Genomic DNA, 21,005 nt, shown 5'->3' on the forward strand with positions numbered 1-21,005 from the left:
CCAGACAGTACTTATCCGGGAAACATCCTAACTAGAAGCTTCTTCCGGCGCCGAGGCAATCGACTCGCCCCTCCACCCGGTCCCTCAGAGCCCCACCCCTGCCCAAGTCGGGGTGGGAGCTCCGTATGGAAAAAACGAGAGCAGGATGATAGGAACAGCCACCACCCCGCCGCCGCGGGTGTCCGCAGGGCCAGAACACCGCTGCCCCAACCCGGCCCCTGCGGCGCCAGGGCTCCACCCCCTGACAGGCAGCAGCCAATGAACGGGTCCTGCCGTCGGCCTTTAAGAACCGCGCACACTCTCCCTGCAGCGGACGCTGCCGGCCTAGCACTCCAACGGAGTTTCCATGGAGACCGAGGCTGGGCCTGGGCGGCCTAGCGGCGTTGCCATGGAGACAAGTCCCGGGCTGGGGCTCCGAAGCCCCGGCTCTCTCCTGGCTCAGAACCCCGCGGAGCCACTGTGCGAGACCGGAGCCGCAGTGGCGGCAGCACGCTGGGACCTGCGGAAACACTCTTTGCTCATCGTGATCGGTGATATCGGTACAGAGAGCCAGCTGAGGGCCGTGCGGGCCCACCTTGAACAAGGTGAGCCGCTGTCCTGGCCCTGCTTGGGGCATCCTCCATCCCGTGCCTCTCCGCCATCTGTGTACGTCTGCATTCTCCATCCCTAGGTTGCACGGACTGAGATCTGCGCTCCCTGTTAATCTGAATCATCAGTCCCGGTCACCAGCATCTTTCATGTCGTGCGTCCATATCGTCTCTAGCTACTAACATTCGCTTCCTCATCCCTGCCGCACATCCCATGGCGTTCTGCAATCTCCCGGAGGCTAGGGAGCTCTGCTCCCCTGGGGCCACCCTGGTCACACCCCTCCCACTAGCAATGTCTCGGATCACATGTCTTGAGGGTCCTCACCATCCCCTGCAGAGTCCATATTCCTACCTTAGTTTCTTCTTTAGGGTCCCTGAACAGGAACAAGGTGCTTTCTGAACGCCGCAGACAAATCTTAAATCTCTCAGTGTCAGCGGTAAACCTGAGAGTGACCTTCGTGGCCAGAAGCTCCTCAGTCCTCACCTCCCTCTCCAGTTGCCTGCCTGTGGCGCAGTGCTGCGGAGCCACCTGCGGGAGGAAGCAAGTCCGGGAGGGGTGGAGGCAAGGAGAGGGCATAGAAGGAGAGTCTAGAATATTACTTAACTGTAAAGATCAGGAAGGCAGCCCCCAATATCTGGGAACCGGCCCTTGTCACTTCTATCCCAGCTGGGCAACTCTGCAAGAAAATGACTATATACAAACTCATTAATGACCAAGTTTAGCCTAAACTCTGCCCTTCCCTCTCTGGCTGAGGCAAAGCTCAAGAAAGGCACGAGATGGAAAATAGACATAGCTACCAGCCACCTTTCTTAAAGACGTCACTGAGGCTGATCGTGGCAATCCTTACCCTCTCGCTGTCCTTGCCCCTTCTGTGAGCTTTAGAAGTACTCCCCTAAGTCCACCTCCACTGACCTTATCTAGAGCCCTCTTTTTTTTTTTTCCTCTCTCACAGGGATTCTCTCCTGGAACATTGATTTATCATCCCTTGACTTGAACCAACAATTGAGACTCTTCATCACCCGGCACCTAGCTCACTTCTCCTCAGAGGTCAAAGGTTAGGACTAGTGTCATTTGTTTCAGTTCTTTGGGTGAGGGTTGGTTATAGAAGAGCAGAGTTCCAGTCTCTCTGGCAGAGCCGGCTTTGTGAGAGGTTTGGGTTGGGCAGAAGGGAGGGACTCTTGAGGGGAAAGTTGCAAAGCTCCAATGCTATCCTTGCATACCCAGTACCCTTTGCAGACAGATGGTATAATGGTGGAGGGAGCCTGGAGAACAGAAAGTCTACCTGAGAAGAGGGTGGTTTAAAGAAAGCTGTTGACATGCACTAAGGGAATGCACTTCTCTTGAGTGATCAATCATCTCCCATGCAAAAATCCACTCTTTTTGTGTTCCCCTTTCTGTATATCCTAGCCTTCTTGCTTCCCTTTATAGAGACCTGTGAATCCCCCAGTCACCTTCCCAGGTCCTTGTTTAGTGCCTTTCCCTCAGTTTGCACAGCCTATGGTTTCAGGATTTCTGGTTCCTTCTTTGGTTCAGCCAACAGATCTCCAGAGCAGAGCAGAATCCAGGTACCAAAGGCTGATGAGCACCATCAAATCCAGGGTGGAAGCAGGGTCTCCTGGATTTGCTGCCACAAGAGCTGGTCACACTCAGATTTGGCTCTGAGATCAAAGTTCACAGGATTCAGTTTCCCATTCTGCTGGGTGGGAAAAATGGGTTAGGGATATAAGAAAATATTTTAGGAGTTATCATTCCATGTCAGTATCTGTAGGGTGACTGCAGAAAGCCCTATATCCCATTATAAAAGTGGTTGGCATCTGGTCACGATATCGGTGAATGCTGACACACCAGTCCATGTGCCAGTGCCTTTATGGAATGTAAAATCCAACCACTCAACAGTCACTGCCACCAAATGACTGAAATCATATCTTATACAGATAGTTCTCAATTAGCCAGTGTAGTGGATAGTCACCTCCCCTTCTCTTCATACTCCTCCTGCTAACTGCCCCATCTTTAGTCATTTCCCTGATCACTGACTCCTCTAGAGATGCTCCTAGAGAGAGGCTATGAGAGGGTTAATATGACTTACATTCCATTATCCTAGGAATATGTGCAGCATTTAAAAAAATGAAGCTGGCATCTCCTTCATGTGACTGGCTTCCTGTGAAGCTAGCTACTCACTGTTTTGAGACTGCCTTCTCTTTAAATTTTTTTTTTTTTTAAACTTATTTATTTGTTAGAGAGAGAGTGAGCGAGCACAGGCAGACAGAGTGGCAGGCAGAGGCAGAGGGAGAAGCAGGCTCCCCGCTGAGCAAGGAGCCCGATAGAGACTGCCTTCTCTTTAGAATTAGTCATGTCATGGCTCCCTCCATTAGCACTGATAATTGAAAATCGACAGTTTTGCTGTTCATTACTTATAGGATCTCTGGTGTAAGCTGGATAAGGGGATGACAGCAGTTGAAATGAATGACTGTTTTGAAGTTTGGGGGCTATCTGCTGATGTTAACAATTTACACGGAATTCTTTAACTTTGTCCTCCGAACAGAAATTTAAGAGTAGGCTGCTTTCTGGAATGGTGTAAGAATGAACAGAACTTAAACCAAAACGCTTACCCATTCTTCAGATTAACATTCGGAGATCCTTGGGAAGATTCTTAACAGAGAGATGCATAGTTACCCTCAGGCACCTTTCAGAAATGAGCGCTACTATATAAACACCTACTTGACCTTTTTTAATCAAAGAGTTTTACCATAGTGTCCCCGAGGAGCATAGGGCAATAGTCCCAAGATCAGGGCTCACTTTAGCATACTGAATTTTTTTTAGGTTTGGACATTTTCATGGTGGTCTGTCTATGTCCCTGGAGAACAGTGGAGAATTTCCTGGAAAAACCCACAGGGCTCAAGACAGCCACAGCCCCACCCCTGCTGGCTCCTCTTTCAGCTGTCCCCACAAACAACAGTCAGCTCAGAGCAGCTGCAGACACTGCCCCGCCCTTCAGCCTCCCGTTAGAAGAGAGGCAAGGGGAACCAGGCTACTGGGGTGGGCTTAAGGATATATGCTAGTCCGTTATGACTTAATCCTTTCTGCCCCCACCCCCACCCCCACAGGCAAGGCCACCATACTTCTCACCTCTCCTCAACCCTGGGACAAAAGGCCGAGAAAGGGGGCAAACATGTATCCTACAGCATCAGGGAAAGTGCAATCATTCCTATCCACTATCCACTCCTCACTGTCTGGAACACAGACAAGGAAGTGACTCCACTGATGGAGAGTCAGTGGCCCAGCTCCTTCTAGCGGTCAAATCTGGTAAAGGCTTTACAAGGTGAATTTTGCACCAGAAAGTCTCCAGTGGTGACTTGGAGCCTTCCTTTCTAGATTCTGCGGATAATCTGGAGCTTCCAAGCATTATAAAACAAACCCAGGAACTATTAGGACATGGAAAACTGAGTTTAAACAACATTCTGATACTTCTATTGGGCACCTACAGGAAATGAAGAGACTTTCATAATTTATAATTCACGATTGATATTTTAAGACTCTAAGAAACATGCTGAAGGATCAGTTTGTAGGCCTTCTGTGTGACTCTCCATGACCACTGATGTGTTCTGAAGGTGGTAGTTCTGTTATTCTGCAAACATGAAAGCCATTCTATATTAATATAGTATCTCATTAGCCCCTACAACTGGGGGTCTGCACTGCTGTCTGAAAAGGGAAAGCAGTAAACATGAGTAGTATTTTAAGTCCCTTCCTGCAGACATCTCCGATTCTGGGTTTGCCTGGGAGCTAAGGGTATACTCTAGAGCTGCTCTGGTCTGAGATTCTGATTTATGATTTCCCTGGTCATAAATTCTCCATGAAAGGGAGACAGACTTCCAGGGGCATTTGTGCACTGCAGGTTCAGGATTCTAGGAATGAAGCACTTTTTCATCTCCTATGCCATTCATTCTTCCCTGCATTATTAGATGGTATTAACACTATGCTCATATTATAGTTCAGGAAGCAAGCTTTTGGAGAGGTTAAGTGGCTTGTTTAACAGCATGGTTAATAAAATGGTAGAGTCAGGTCTCAAATCCAAGACTTGTAGTCGCATTTTGAGTCTGAGCTCAGGCGTCTCTCTCTTTGGAATCTCACCATTTCATTGCTGAGACCCTAGGAACACAGCAGGTGGAGGGTCAGTTGTGGTGGGTGGCTGTTCAGAGGGTGTGGGCTGAAGGAAGACTCTAGTGTGAGTTGGAACTATGCCCAGGGTGTGGCCCTTGGGGGCAGCAGCTGAGAATAAGGGTGGGTTCTGCATTGGGCTGGGATATGTTATTTTGTTCTCAAGCCAAATGTCTACTCAAGTTTCCTTCTTAGCACACTCCAGAGAGGCCTAGAAAACAGGTAGGAGATAGAAGGTTTGAGGTGGGAACAAATAAGAAATACAAAGTTGAAGAAGGGAGGAGTTTTCCTTTTGTGATGCTCAGAACTCAGGCTGGTTTGTGTTGTGTATCTCTGCAGATGGCCTCCTCAATCCAAATGGGGCTGTTGCCATGTTGCTGCTTTGCATCTCCGGATCTGAGCAAGGATTCCTCCTCCTCTGTTCTCCCTTCTCCACCCCCCCCCACCCCCCACCAAGTTCTGGTGACTCAGCTCCTCCTCTCCTCTGGCTACAGTTAAGGGGGGGATGGGAGATGCTGAGAGCAGAGACTATTTTGGCTTCTCTGACCTTCAAAAGCAGCTCTTGGCAGTCTGGGGCAAGGGTGGGGCTGGTGCTGGGGTTTGAGTGGGTGGATGTCAATGTGTGGAAGGCATTAGGAGTTGGCCAGGACTGGGGATGGTTGATGGACGCGAAGAGGGCGAGGAAGGACTCTGTGCGAACATGAGCATCACCGGATTGGAACCTTGTGCTAGAGTTCTCGAGATCCTCCCTTTGAGTCTTTTGAGTCCTGAGACAGGGGTAGAGACTAAGGGAAACAGGACCAACATTGGAAGGATTAAGATAGTATAAGAAAGAGACATCAGAGAGAAATAAAAAAGTACAGAGACAAGGAGAGCACAGGGACACAAGACCCTACAAAGTCATAAGACTTTTTTTTTAACCCAAGCGTACTTTATGCTGCACTATAATAATTGGCCTATAGTAAGTAAATCTTGCTTGGACCTGGGACCCTGGTGATCCACCTTGGTCCCTGTTAACTCTTTCACTGAATAGCAGAAACCACCCAGCCTCTTCAGATCCAGTGACCCAAGAATTCCAAGTATCAGTGCTAGTGTGGCTACTGTGTGGTGTTGCACTGACATAGAACTACAAGCAGCTCTCAGGGTCCCTGTGCCCCGCCCCGGATGGGCTAGGGACAAGTGTCCACTCTGGAATTTCAACCTACCCTGCAATCTAAAATGAGACTTATTTCTACCCTCCCTGGGTTTCTGCAGCTGTGGCTCAGAAGCCCACAGAGCTCAGCACAAACCCTTCCCCAGCCTTCATTTCAAGTGGTCCACTCACTCTTCATTCTTGCGGGTCCCTAGTCCCTTTGTCTCCTGCTCCTCCAGGAATTGAAGGTCATTCCCTGGGTCTGAAGGGAGAGGCGGCAGATGGTTCCTGAGGAAAGGGGGAGGGCCAAGCAGCCCATACCTCCTGAGGTGTCCCTGCAGTGTGCCCTAGCACAGGGCTGTTGACTGATGCTAAAAGGGTCTTTCTTGACTAAACAGCATCAGGGGGAGAAAGGCCCTGTGGGCTGTTGGAAACCACCTGGGCTCTTTGAGCTGCTAGACAACTCCTCAGTCCCCCGGAGCCAAAGAGAAGCCCCAGAGCATGACATGATGAAGGCAAAGAAAGAGTTAAGTCTCCAGTGCCTCGTCATGGACCAGCCCCTCTTCCCCGCCCAGGCGCCGCCCTCCCCATCAAGCGCCCCCCCCCCCACTCCCACCCCAAGTGCGGCAGACTCTTCCCTGAAGCTGCCGGCTGAGGCCGGAGCTGCAGCCTCCATGAGGGGCTCCCGCCCACACCCCAGGGTAAGAACCTAACCAAAGGGCTTTGCATGGGGTTGGTGGTGGTGGAAATGCTGCTGTAGGGGTAACGGGAAAAGAGTTGATACCTAATCTCGTTGGTTTGGAATTAGCCCAGCACGATGGGCAAAGTGGGGGAACCGAGAGGGAAGATGAACATTACTGGCTGTGGGATTGGCCTGGACCCATGACCAGGTGGAGGCCATTGGGCCCGGGACTGTGACAGTCCCTTTTCAGGCTGCGCTGGGGCGGGAGACATCACCCGAGGGTCAGCGGCAGAGGGTGGTGTCCCTCGCTCTGTCTGGCAGCCCGTGGTGCTGGAGGAGTTTAGGGGCTATGTCTTTGGGCAGAAGCAGAAGAATCTGAAGGAAAGGCGGATGTTATGGGACTGCGCCTAATGGGAGGGTCTCTGGTGTCAGCTGCTGGATTGCTCAGCTGCTTCTATGCTGGGGGTGAGCAGAATAGCGAGTTTTTGCCAAGTAAGGGAAGGTGGGGGACACTGGGAGGGGGAAAAGGGAAAGGGAGTAAAGGGTCATTAAGACGTGGCACTCGCCTCTTCGCAGACCAACCTATTCGCAGTGGGCTCCCCGCTCCCATTCGCTGTGGCCAGCTTGAGACCTGGACTCTAAGCCCCCACTTCTGGCTCCCTCCAGAGACTGCAAGCACTCCCTCCCCAGCAGCTGCCCTGCATTCCCAAGTCCTGTCAACCTCACAGGTTCCAAGTCTCAGCCCCACCCCCACCCCATCTCTGCTTCTCTTCCCAAGATGGGGGCTCTGGAACAGAGGCGCCAGTTTCTTCTCCCTCTCTGCGTTCCCCCCCCACCCCCCATGCAGAGGCAGCCAAGAAAATGACTTGTCATGCTGGGGTGGGGGGTGGGGGCGGAGCTGGAGTCTGAGCTCAGCGCGCACACTCGCATACACTCACACACTGCGGCACACTGCAGCTGCCCAAGCGGCCCCCCCTCCCCTTCTGCCTCACTGCGGAGACACCTGCCCTCCTGCCTGCTCAGCCTCAGCACCCGGGCCCGCCTCCACCCCAGCACTGGCCCTGGCAAGTGCCCCTGCCTCAAAAGAGGTCCCTTCCAAAGAAAAAGGAAAAACAAGTCCACTCCCTTCGGTGGGATTGCTGGGGGAGCAGAAGGGAGAAATCAGGCTTTCTCCCAGGCCTCAAAAGGAGGGGTACAGGATACAGACCATTTCGTTGCCAGTCAGAATTGGAGAGCACATGGGTGAGGAACAGGGTCTTTCGCCAAGACAGCAACAGGGATCAGAGAAGTCTAATGGTCATACACAGGGGACTGTGAGGAATGGGCTGCTAAGGGGAGGAAGAGGAAAGCAAATCAGTCTGTACCACAGGTATTTCTCTTCAGACCATCCTAGCTTGACTGTGTGGGCCTGTGCATCTGTGTTGTGGGGAGTGCAGGAACTGCCTGTGCCTATGACCAGACCACGGCTAGCCTGGCCCTTTCCTGAACCTTGATACCCCTCACCGGCCCAAGCCCTGCCCCAGCCTGTCTCTAAGGTGTTTCTCATCCTCTGAATTAACCTCAAAGCTTCCTTCAGTTGCCAAGTTAATAGAAGAGAACCCTTGAACTCCTTTTGGGCCCCACCCACACCCACCATCCGTGAGGTTTGTTCTTCTGACCCCATCCACAGCTCATTTCCCTGCAGCTGCAAGTTTGGTCCCAAGCTGCCAGATCTGTCTGATCCTGGCACTAGGGCTTGTCCTCCTAACAAAGGCCCTGGCCCCAGGCTTCTCTCATCCAAACCCCAGAAAGAGGAGAGAGCTGGATCACATAATCTAGGGGAAGATTATGAGCTCTTCCACCCTTATCTCCCAGATAGCCCCCTCGTAGGCTGAGTGTTCAAGTCTGCATGCAGCAGCTAGGAAGGCCCGCAGCAGGGGATGGCCACATCCTCCTCCCTTATCTTTGAACCCACCACCTTTTTGCTGCACTGCCTGTGAGTCTGGAGAAGGAAGTAGATAGGGGAGTTGAGGCTGTCTTGTCTTTCTCCATGGCCTGGGAAACACTCTGAATCTCTCCATCCTTGTTTTTTTCTTGTTGGTGGGCCCCTAACTCCAGTTTGTGGCTTTCCGTCTCCATGGCAAAGGGCCTGTGGGAGAGGGGTAAGGATGACAGGAGACACTGATCACAGGGGATGGGTTGTGGGGCAGTGAACCAGGCCTCTCTTGTGCCTGAGGATATGGAGGTGAGGAGGGAGAGGGAATGGTGGTGGCAATCGTATGATTGTGTGTTTTTAAGTGCAGGCTTGGCCTCTGAGGAAGTAGAAAACAGAATGAGAAATAACAGTCCTGTTTCTCCTCTTTGAATTGTAAAACCCCAAAGGTTTGGAGAGAAAGAAACTGAGTCTTTTGGAATGGGAATTCTGGCCTTGGATAGGGGATGGAAAGGAGGATGGGGAGTCTGTAGACTCTGCAAAGAAGTGTCTATGTACTTATTCCCAGGGATTCCGCTGGCATGAAAGCCCAGGACAGAGGCAGGCTAGTGAGGAGAGAGCTGAGTAAGGATCATGATCCCGGGAGCCCTCCCTCCAGCTGAGCCCCCCATCCCCAGGCAGCACCAGGAGCTTAGTGCTCCAGAGGGACAAAAGCTTCTTGTCAATAGGGCAGCCTGAGGCAGGAGTTCCGGGCTGAGGGGGTGTGGGTACCAGACTGAGCAGGCAGAGGGTGTGGCAGATGAAGGGAGTGAGAAGACTGCCAGTGTGGGAGAGGGGAGGAGGAAACCCTGAAAGGGAAGGGCTGGAGGAGCCAGTTCCTAGACCTTACTCAGCAGTATCCAGAATGGCAGGATCTAAGGCTAGCTGGGCTTCTCTTTCCCCTTAGTCCCATTTTGTGATACTATATTCTTTCTCTCTTGCCCCACACAATGCCTCTCCCTTTTAGTCTATACCCACTCTCTTCAATACAAAATCCTGCATCTTTCCTCCCTCAGGCCAGAGGACCCTCTCCCACCAGAGTGAGATCCTAGAGACCATCATCCTGGTAAACCCCAGTGCCGACAGCATCAGCTCTGAGGTAAGATCAGGGCCTGAGCCTTGCTGCTAGGGCTCGCTGGAAATGTTATAACTTGCCTCTGCTAGTACTACTGCTGGAAGGCCCAAAGTGCCTGGACTTGGCTTTGAACCATCTAAGCTGCCTTATGATCCCCAGCCCCACACTAGAGATGTTGTGGGCTTACCAGTGGGGAATGTGTCCTAGCAGTACTGAGGGCAAGCAGGAATAACCAGGGCCTTTCCCTGGGTTTCCTCCATCCGTGACCACTCCCGTCTTTCCCTTCCAGGTTCACCATCTCCTTAGCAGTCCATCAGCTCACAAACTACTAATCTTGAGTGGGCAAAGTTTAGAGCCCGGGGGAGACCTCATCCTTCAGAGCGGTACCTACTCTTATCAAAACTTTGCCCAGGTCCTTCACAACCCAGAGGTAAGCTCCACATCTGCATATCTGGGAGGAACAGAATATGGGGTAGGACTAGAGCTGTGGGGAGGGATCCAAGCATGGGAAAATCTCAGGTTGCTTGACCAGAGGGAATGCTGGCAGAAAGGTAGGAGGAAATCCCCTCACAAAGTGGTGGAGACTAGCAGATTGAATCTAAGTAGGGTTAAGGCAACTCCAGGTCTCTACCTGACCTGATCAGCCTTTCGTCTCCCATTCTTCTAGATTGCCCAGTTGCTCAGCAATAGAGACCCTGGGATCCAGGCCTTCCTCACTGTTTCCTGCTTAGGGGAGGGTGATTGGAGCCACCTGGGACTATCCAGTTCCCAAGAGACCCTGCACCTCCGACTAAACCCTGAGCCCACGCTGCCCACCATGGATGGTGTGGCCGAGTTCTCCGAGTATGTCTCTGAGACTGTGGATGTGCCATCTCCCTTTGACCTGCTAGAGCCCCCTACCTCAGGGGGCTTCCTCAAGCTCTCCAAGCCTTGCTGCTACATCTTCCCTGGTGGCCGTGGGGACTCTGCCCTCTTTGCCGTCAATGGTTTCAACATCTTGGTGGATGGTGGTTCTGATCGCAAGTCCTGCTTCTGGAAGCTGGTGCGGCACCTGGACCGCATTGACTCAGTGCTGCTCACACACATCGGGGCAGACAACCTGCCAGGCATCAATGGACTCCTGCAGCGCAAAGTGGCAGAACTGGAGGAGGAGCAGTCCCAGGGTTCTAGCAGCTACAGCGACTGGGTGAAGAATCTCATCTCCCCTGAGCTTGGAGTTGTCTTCTTCAACGTGCCAGATAAACTGCGGCTGCCTGATGCCTCCCGGAAAGCCAAGCGCAGCATTGAGGAGGCCTGCCTCACTCTGCAACACCTAAACCGCCTGGGCATCCAGGCCGAACCTCTCTACCGTGTGGTCAGCAACACTATTGAGCCACTGACCCTCTTTCACAAAATGGGTGTGGGCCGGCTGGACATGTATGTCCTCAACCCTGTCAAGGATAGCAAGGAGATGCAGTTCCTCATGCAAAAGTGGGCAGGCAACAGTAAAGCTAAGACAGGCATTGTGCTGGCTAACGGGAAGGAGGCTGAAATCTCCGTGCCCTACCTGACCTCTATCACTGCTCTGGTGGTCTGGCTACCAGCCAACCCCACAGAGAAGATTGTACGTGTGCTTTTTCCAGGGAATGCTCCCCAGAATAAGATCTTGGAAGGCCTGGAAAAGCTGAGGCACCTGGACTTCCTGCGGTACCCTGTGGCTACACAGAAGGACTTGGCCTCTGGTGCAGTGCCAACTAACCTCAAACCCAGCAAAATCAAACAGCGGGCTGACAGCAAGGAGAGCCTCAAGGCCACTGCCAAAACAGCTGTAAGCAAGCTGGCCAAACGGGAGGAGGTGGCTGAAGAGGGAGCCAAGGAAGCTCGCTCAGAACTGGCCAAGGAGTTAGCCAAGACAGAGAAAAAAATAAAGGAGTCATCTGAGAAGCTCCCAGAGAAGCCTACCAAGCCCGAGAGAGTGAAGACAGAGTCGAGTGAGGCCCTGAAGGCAGAGAAGCGAAAGCTGATCAAAGACAAGGTGGGGAAGAAGCACCTGAAAGAAAAGATATCAAAGCTGGAAGAAAAAAAAGACAAAGAGAAAAAAGAGATCAAGAAGGAGAGAAAGGAGCTCAAGAAGGATGAAGGAAGGAAGGAGGAGAAGAAGGATGCCAAAAAGGAGGAGAAGAGGAAAGATACCAAACCTGAGGTCAAGAAAATTTCCAAGCCAGACCTTAAGCCCTTTACCCCCGAGGTTCGTAAGACCCTCTACAAAGCCAAGGCCCCTGGCAGGGTCAAAATGGACAAGAGTCGGGCTGCTCGTGCAGAGAAGGAGCTGCCTTCTGAGCCCCGGACACCCCCAGCCCAGAAGGGGGCTGTACCACCCCCAGTAGTCAGTGGGCACAGGGAACTGGCTCTCTCTTCACCAGAGGACCTCACACAGGACTTTGAGGAGCTGAAGCGTGAGGAGAGGGGGTTGCTGGCTGAACAAAGGGACACAGGACTAGGAGAGAAACCATTTCCTCCAGACACTGCAGAGGAGGGATCCCCGAGCACAAATGGCCAGGGGATACTACCCTCTGTCCCAGGGATGGAACATGAAGAACCTATTATGAAGGAGAAAGAGGTTGTCTCAGATGTCCCAGAAGAACAAGGAAGCAAGGATAGAGGCCCAGACTCTGGGGCTGAAACAGAGGAAGAGAAAGAGACCTGGGAGGAAAAGAAGCAGAAGGAAACAGAGAGGGTCCCTGATAGAACAGAAGCCAGAGAGGAAAGTGAACCCGAGGTAAAGGAGGATGTGATAGAGAAGGCCGAGTTAGAAGAAATGGAGGAGTTGCACCCTTCAGATGAGGAGGAAGAGGAAGAGACAAAGGCTGAGGGTTTTTACCAAAAACATATGCAGGAAGCCTTGAAGGTAACTCCGAGGGGCAGGGAGGCCCTCGGGGGCCGGGAAGTAGGACTCCAAGGCAAAGCTCCTGAGAAGGAGACCTCGTCCTTCCTAAGCAGCCTGGCCACACCTGCAGGAGCCACTGAGCATGTCTCTTACATCCAGGATGAAACAATCCCTGGCTACTCAGAGACAGAGCAGACCATCTCAGATGAGGAGATTCATGACGAGCCAGAAGAGCGCCCAGCTCCACCTAGATTTCCTATAAGTACGTATGACCTCCCTGGGGCTGAAGGTCATGGCCCCTTTGAAGCTAGCCAGCCTACAGACAGTGCTGTTCCTGCTGCCTCCAGCAAAGGCTACGGAGCGCCAGAGACTGAACTCACCTACCCCCCCAACATGGTGGCCGCCCCTTTGGCTGAAGAGGAGCATGTGTCCTCAGCCACCTCAATCACTGAGTGTGACAAGCTTTCTTCCTTTGCCACATCCGTGGCTGAGGACCAGTCTGTGGCTTCACTCACAGCTCCCCAGACAGAGGAGACAGGCAAGAGCTCCCTGCTGCTTGACACGGTCACAAGCATCCCCTCTTCCCGCACTGAAGCCACTCAGGGCTTGGACTATGTTCCATCAGCTGGAACCATCTCACCCACCTCCTCACTGGAAGAAGACAAGGGCTTCAAATCACCACCCTGTGAGGATTTCTCTGTGACTGGGGAGTCAGAGAAGAAAGGAGAGATTACAGGGAGAGGGTTGCCTGGAGAGAAAGCTGTGGAAGAGGAAGAGGAGGAGACCACAAATGTAGAGAAGTCTGAGAAACTTTCTAGTCAATTTGGAGCTCCGATGTTTGGTGCCCCTGGGCATACCCTACATCCAGGGGAACCAATCCTTGGAGAAGTGGAGGAGCGCTGCCTCAGCCCAGATGATAGCACAGTGAAGATGGCCTCTCCTCCACCATCTGGCCCACCCAGTGCCACCCACACACCCTTTCATCAGTCCCCAGTGGAAGAAAAGTCTGAGTCCCAAGACTTCCAGGAAGCAGGCTCCTGGGGAGGAACTAGGCGTATACCAGGTGTGGGCAAGGAAGATGCTATAGAGCAGATAGTTAAGCCAGGGACTGAAGGGGTCGCACTAGAGGAGGAGGGAAAGTTGCCTTCTCCCAGGAGCCCCCCTGCCCAGGAAGCACCTGTCAGCATTGTTGGGGGACATACAGGCTGCACTATCCAGCTGTTGCCAGAACAGGACAAAGCGATAGTCTTTGAGACTGTGGAGGCAAGAGAGCCCCCAGGCCCAATTCTGGGAACAGAAGCCCTTCCCAGAGATTTGAGAACATCACTCCAAGAACCTGGTGAAACTCAGAAGGATGAAGTGCTCCAATTTCCTGACCAAAGCCTCTCCCCTGAAGATGCAGAGTCCGTATCTATACTCAGTGTGGTCTCCCCAGATACAGCCCACCAAGAAGCCATCCCCAGGTCTCCCTGTGGCCTGACAGAGCAGCAGCTACACAAAGACCTTTGGCCAGAGGTATCTCCAGAAGAAACCCAGTCACTCTCTCTCTCAGAAGAGAGTCCCAGCAAGGAGACCTCTCTGGATATCTCTTCTAAGCAGCTCTCTCCAGAAAACCTTGGCACCCTCCAGTTTGGGGAACTAAGCCTTGGAAAGGAAGAAAAGGGGCCTCTAATGCAGGCTGAGGACACTTCTCACCATCTAGTGCCTGCATCCATTCCAGAACCCCATGCAGCACCAGTGTCGCCTCTCCCAGATGGGACCACTGCATACCCTGCTCTGGCAGACACCGCAGATGAGAGCCCTGATAGGAAATTACCTGCCAGCCCCTTCTTTCATTCTACATTGTTGGGAGATGGGGAGCATTCACCTGGTGTGATCACCAGCCCTAGTGAACACATTCTGACACCTGATAGCTCCCTCACCAAGAGTCCTGAGTCTTTGCCAAGCCCTGCCATGGAGGGCATTGCCATGGAACAGGAAGGTAAAGTTTCAGAGTTGAAAGACAGAACCCCAGAGCAGAGGGACGAGGGGCCTGAACCAAAATATGAAGTCCTACAGCAGGACAAAACTCTGGAACAGAGGGATATTGTTGTGGAGCAAAAGGATACAGCCATTGGTCAGAAAGATAAGGCTCTGGAAGAAAAGAACAAGGCTGTAGAACAGCAAGATAAGTGTCTAGAACAAAAAGGCAGAGACTTAGAACAAAAGGTCACAGTCCTGGGACACCAGGACAAGGCCCTGGAAACAAAAGACAAAGACATAGAACAAAAAGACAAAATTCTAGAACAGGAGGACAAGATCCTAGAAGAAAAAGATGAAACCTTAGAACAAAAAGTCAAAGACACTGAACTTAAAGACAAGGCTCTAGAGGACAAGGTCCCTGAATTGAAGGGCAAAGCCTTAGGACAGACAGACAAAGCCCTTGAACAGAAGGACAAGGCTCATGGACAGAAGGATAAGACCTTAGAACAAAAAGACATTGACTTGGAACAAAAAGGCAAGACTCTCGAACAGGAGGACGAGGCCTGGGAAAAGAAGGATGAGGCCTTAGAACAAAAATACTGGCCCTTGGGACAGAAGGCTGAAGCTCTGGAACAAAACAATAAGGTTGCTGAAGAGAAAGACAAGGCTCTGGAAGACAAGGACAAAACTCAGGAGCAGGAGAGCCCAGTGCAGGAGGATAAAACCATGAAACAAAAGGAGAAGATCCTAGAGGAAAAATCTCAAGAAAAAGTTGAGGCCGTACAACAGAAAGAAGAAGCTCTGCTAGAAAATACCAGAGCTCTGGGTCTGGAAGAGAGCCCAATGCAGGAGGACAAGGCCCGGGATCAGGGAGAAAAGTATGGGAAGGAGAAGGATGTGATCCAGGAGTGGCAACAAACATCCCCGTCCAGAGCGGAGCCAGTTGGAGAACAGAAAGAGGCTGCCCGGACATGGGAGGACACTTCTGAGCAGGAGAGCAGGTACTGGAAGGGCAGAGAGGATGTGGGCCTGGAACAGGACACATACTGGAGGGAGCTGAGCTGTGAGCGCAAGGTGTGGTTTCCTCATGAGCTGGATGGCCAGGGGGCCCGGCCACGGTACACAGAAGAGCGGGAGAGCACTTTCCTCGATGAAGGGCCAGATGATGAACAAGAAGTGCACCCACTGGAGCACGCACCCCAGAGCCCCTGGGCCTCAGACTTCAAGGGTTTCCAGGAGCCCTCACCACAGAAGGGGCTGGAGGTGGAGCGCTGGCTTGCTGAGTCACCAGTTGGGCTTCCACCAGAGGAAGAGGACAAGCTGACCCGTTCTCCTTTTGAGATCATTTCTCCTCCAGCCTCCCCACCTGAGATGGTTGGACAGAGGGTTCCTCCAGTCCCAGGACGGGAAAGCCCTATCCCAGAGCCTGAGCCCATGCCTCCTGTGAGGAACGAACCCACCACCCCCTCGTGGCTGGCTGACATCCCACCATGGGTGCCCAAGGACAGACCCCTGCCCCCTGCCCCCCTCTCCCCAGCTCCAGCTCCCCCGACACCTGCCCCAGAGCCACACACTCCTGCGCCCTTCTCCTGGGGCACAGCTGAGTATGACAGTGTGGTGACGGCAGTGCAAGAGGCAGCAGCGGAGTTGGAAGGTGGGCCATACTCCCCCTTGGGGAAGGACTACCGCAAGGCTGAAGGGGAAAGGGAAGAAGAAGGTGGAACTGGTGCTCCTGGCAGCAGCCCTCAAAGCTCAAAGGTCCCAGAGGCCAGCGAGAGCCATGCCACCAAGGAGCCTGAACAGATGGAGCCCGAGGAGAGAGAGCCCACACCCTATCCTGATGAGAGAAGTTTTCAGTATGCAGACATCTATGAGCAGATGATGCTCACTGGGCTTGGCCCTGCATGCCCCACCAGAGAGCCTCCACTTGGGACAGCTGGGGATTGGCTGCCACACATCTCAGCCAAGGAGGAGGCTGCTGGCCAAAACCCATCTGCAGAGAAGGAGCTTTCATCTCCTGTCTCACCCAAGAGTCTCCAATCTGACACTCCAACCTTTAGCTATGCAGCCCTGGCGGGACCCACTTTACCCCCCAGACAGGAGCCTGAGCCAGGACCGAGTGTGGAGCCCAGCCTTATCCCACCTGCAGTGCCCCCCCGTGTTCCTATCCCACTGAGCAAAGGCCCAAGCCCCGCTCTTAATGGTAATATCCTGAGCTGTAGCCCAGACAGGAGAACCCCATCCCCCAAGGAATCAGGCCAGGGTCACTGGGAAGATAGCACTAGTGACTCAGAGCTGGAGAAGGGGGCTCGGGAACAGCCGGAGAAAGAGGCCCAGTCCCCAAGTCCCCCTCACCCCGTCTCTGCAGGGCCCCCCACATTGTGGCCTGAAAGTGAGGTACATTCCAGCCCTCCCTCAGACTCACACCTGGGTCCTGCCCGACCCAGCCTGGACTTCCCTGCTTCAGCCTTTGGCTTCTCTTCATTGCAGCCAGCTCCCCCACAGCTGCCCTCTCCTGCTGAACCCCGCTCAGCACCCTGTGGCTCTCTCGCCTTCTCCGGGGACCGAGCTCTGGCTCTGGCTCCGGGGCCCCCCACCAGAGCCCGGCACGATGAATATCTAGAAGTGACAAAGGCCCCCAGCCTGGACTCCTCGCTGCCCCAGCTTCCATCACCCAGCTCTCCCGAGGTCCCTCTCCTTTCCAGTCTGCCACGACCTGCTTCACCAGCCCTGTCTGAAGGTTCCTCCTCAGAGGCCACCACACCTGTGATTTCAAGTGTGGCTGAGCGCTTCCCTCCTGGCCTGGAGGCTGCGGAACGGGGGTCTGGAGAGCTGGTCCCAGGAATGGAGCCAGCTGCCCACAGCATCTGGGATCTCACTCCTCTGAGCCCAGCACCCCCACCTTCACTGGACTTGGCCCCAGCTCCAGCTCCAAGCTTGCCTGGAGACACAGATGATAGCACTCTGCCCTGCCGCCTGGAGTGCACAGGGACCCCCACCAAGAAGCCAAGCCCCTCCGAGAGTCCCTCTGGGGATTGTGCCACCAACGGCCCAACTGAAACCAGCCCTAACCCCCCAGGCCCTGCCCTGGCCAAGGCTGAGAAAGAAGCAGCTGAGACCTGCCCTGCCTGGGAACGTGGGGACTGGCCTGAGGGAGCGGAGAGGAGTTCCCGGCCTGAGACGCTGCTCTCCCCTGAGCAGCCACTGTGCCCTGGAGGGGCTTCTGGAGGTCAACCCAGGAGTATCTCCCCTGAGGTTGAGACTGGGCCCCAGGGATGTGCTGCTGAGCCTCGGCCACACCGTGGGGAACTCTCCCCATCCTTTCTGAACCCACCTCTGCCCCAATCCACAGATGAAGGTGACCTCTCAAGTGAAGAAGCTCGGCTAGTAGGGAGAGGGGGACGGCGCCGGGCGGGGGGCCCAGGGGCCACAGGGGGCCCATGCCCTGTGGCTGATGAGACACCCCCAACATCAGCCAGTGACTCAGGCTCCTCACAATCAGATTCTGATGTTCCACCAGAAACTGAGGAGTGTCCATCCATCACAGCTGAGGCAGCCCTCGACTCAGATGAAGATGGGGACTTCCTGCCTGTGGACAAAGCTGGGGGGGTCAGTGGAACTCACCATCCCAGGCCTGGCCATGACCCACCCCCTATCCCTCAACCAGACCCCCGCCCATCCCCTCCTCGCCCTGACGTGTGCATGGCTGACCCCGAGGGGCTCACCTCAGAATCTGGGAGGGTAGAAAAGCTACGGGAGAAGGAGAAGGCACAGGGGAGAGTAGGGCGCAGGGCCCCAGGCAGGGCCAAGCCAGCATCTCCTGCCCGGCGTCTGGATCTTCGGGGAAAACGCTCACCCACCCCAGGTAAAGGGCCTGTAGATCGAGCATCCCGGGTGCCACCCCGACCACGCAGCACTCCAAGCCAGGTCACCCCAGCAGAGGAAAAGGATGGACACAGCCCCATGTCCAAAGGCCTAGTCAATGGACTCAAAACAGGACCATGTAAGTATAACATGAAAGGTGGGAGAGTTGGGTTGGGTTGGGTTGGGTGTGGCTGGTCAAAGACTCCAGGAGTAGAGGGACTGTGGGAGGAAGAAGATTGCTAAAAGTTTTCTACTTTACCTCTCCAATGAGTCCTGGCTTATCTCTACAGCGGCCTTGGGTTCCAAAGGAGGCTCTGGCCCCCCTGTGTACGTGGATCTCGCCTATATCCCAAATCATTGCAGTGGCAAGACTGCTGACCTTGACTTCTTCCGTCGAGTGCGTGCATCCTACTATGTGGTCAGTGGGAATGACCCTGTCAATGGAGAGCCGAGCCGGGCTGTGCTGGATGCGTTGCTGGAGGGCAAGGCCCAGTGGGGGGAGAATCTTCAGGTAAGTGGCAAGGGATGCTGAAGAGGAGGTCTGGTCGAAGCTTACTCAGAGGCAATAGTGAAACACAGTCTCTATTCATAAAAGGACTGAGCCCTTTCTGTGGGCAGTGGGACTACTTCCTAGACCATCAGGCATGATGACCCATCCTCCTTACTTCTCTTCACATTGTCACATCAGGCACTTCTTGTCTCCCTCCTAGGTGACTCTGATCCCTACTCATGACACAGAGGTGACTCGTGAGTGGTACCAGCAGACTCATGAGCAGCAGCAACAATTGAACGTCCTGGTCCTGGCTAGCAGCAGCACCGTGGTCATGCAGGATGAGTCCTTCCCAGCCTGCAAGATTGAGTTCTGAGAGAACTACTCTCCCTTCCCCAAGGATCTGCTCCCCCAGCTCCCTTAGAGAATGGCTATTGCTGAGTCCTTTGGGGTTGAGGGACGTGGGAGCTGGGGTGGGAGAGACGGGACAGGATGTCTTATTGTGGGAACTTAGGCTGGGCTAAATGGAAGGGTTGTCCCTCCCCCTCATCCATACCTGAGAGGAATTTCAAAACCAAAGGCAACAGGGAGAGGGTAGAAGGAGGGTAAAAATTAGGATAGGAGATCATCTGATGCTTGAGAACCCTGGAGTACCCCTTCTCTTAACACTACCAAGAGTTTGTATTGGGGGGGAGGAAGGGTGGGTCTCAGCAACCTCCTCCCTCATGGAGCGAGATATCCAAATCCAGGGACCTCTTTATCTCTATTTATTTAGCATCCTAAGGAAGGATCTCCAGTAGTAATTTATGACCTGGGGGGCAGGATTCTGTCAGTGAGGTGCCCAGAGCTGCGCCCTTTCCTCCATCTCCCATTCCCTTACCCACCAGGGTCTGGGTTCCAGCCTGGGTCCAGGGGTCCACCGCTGCTACACTGTCCCACTGCTTCCCTCCATATCTGAATGTCTCAGTCCAAAACTTGAAGCTCTTTGACCAATAGACTGGTGAGAGAAGAAAGTTGCTTATCCTCCCAGTCCCTGCTTAATACCATTCACATCCCAGAGCTGTGCCCAGACCAGGCCTATTGGGCAGCACAAAGGGGCAAGGAGAGCCCAGCCCCAATCCCAGAATTCTTCCAAGCCCCCTGACCTTTTGAAGTTTTCACCCACCCATTCCAGTTATCCTCATCCCTTTTCGTCCCCTGCTTGGCTTCTCTGCATGTGGTCATCTGCTGTGGCCTGGTGTGTAATGGGTTAAAAATAAGCCACTGCCTGACATCCCAACATTTGACACCCCAGCAATGTGTGACTCCCCCAACATTCCACTATGCCATCCTGCAGCTGAAATGGGAACACTGGTTGTCCTTCCAGCCCCAAACTCTTGAACAGAGGATCTGGGAGGTTGAGGCCATGCCAGAGAACTTGGGGAAGATGAGAGGGAGGAAGGGAAGAAGGAGACGAAGCTGAGCTAAAGCTGAACTCCTACTAAGATGAAAACTGGCTGGGAAAAAAAAAAAAAAAAAAAAAAAACACCCCAGGAGAGGACCTCTCCCCAAGCAAGCCAATGAGCAGCCCTGCCAGACTACTGCCGGACTGAGAAATCCAGACGCTCGCCAGGGCTCGGCTTCTCTGCCAGATGACTGTGTGGAAACCAAAATGAGCCGGCCTGTGTTCTTCCTAGCTCCCACCCCCCCTGTGCTGCTGTGCTCTGCTCCTCCCCACACTTCCCTGCTATAGTTCCCAGCTGCTGTAATGGAGCCGCCTCCAATTCTAACAATAAAATCAAGTTCATTACAGATGCTGTAGTGCTGCTTAGGCTTTTTCTGACTGTACACATTGCTTAGTTGCTGGCCCTTGGCTTCTACCTCTCTGCTTCTCCCACCACTGTCATTTATCTCAATGTCTTTGATAACTGAAAGCAGCTCCAGGACCCAGGGAGGCCAGAGAACATAGGGTAGATAAAGGGAGAAAAAGATAGGGGGAGCCAGCTAATTTCTGAAAATGAGAACACCAGAGTATGAGTAAGAGGGGCCTAGGATGGGGAGATACATTTGGTTTGGGGGAGGGAAGATGTGCAGGGGTTCTGGGAAGGGGATCTACCTACTTTGGGGTCAAGAGCCAAGGACTGAATAACCATTAGATACTCTGGATAAGGGAACACCAAACAGGCAAACAGTTGAGAAGCCCTAAGAGATCCAGAGTCTAATGAGGTTGTAAAGAGCACTTACCTGTGCAGTTAGGACTT

General features: G+C 53.4%; 1 protein-coding gene across 1 annotated transcript; it reads left to right on the forward strand.

Annotated features, from left to right (window-relative positions):
- The first annotated feature begins 311 nt into the window (after positions 1–311).
- Positions 312–20,555, forward strand: MAP1A (microtubule associated protein 1A). Its single transcript, XM_080808001.1, has 7 exons — positions 312–584; positions 1,541–1,642; positions 9,525–9,607; positions 9,873–10,013; positions 10,251–18,414; positions 18,566–18,786; positions 18,986–20,555. Exons 1-7 carry the CDS (start codon positions 347–349, stop codon positions 19,139–19,141), a joined length of 9,105 nt encoding a protein of 3,034 aa, XP_080664127.1. The 5' UTR covers positions 312–346; the 3' UTR covers positions 19,142–20,555.
- The last annotated feature ends 450 nt before the right edge of the window (positions 20,556–21,005 follow it).

The sequence above is a fragment of the Martes martes genome, assembly GCF_963455335.1.
Source record: "Martes martes genome assembly, chromosome: 7".
NCBI classification, from domain to species: Eukaryota; Metazoa; Chordata; class Mammalia; order Carnivora; family Mustelidae; genus Martes; species Martes martes.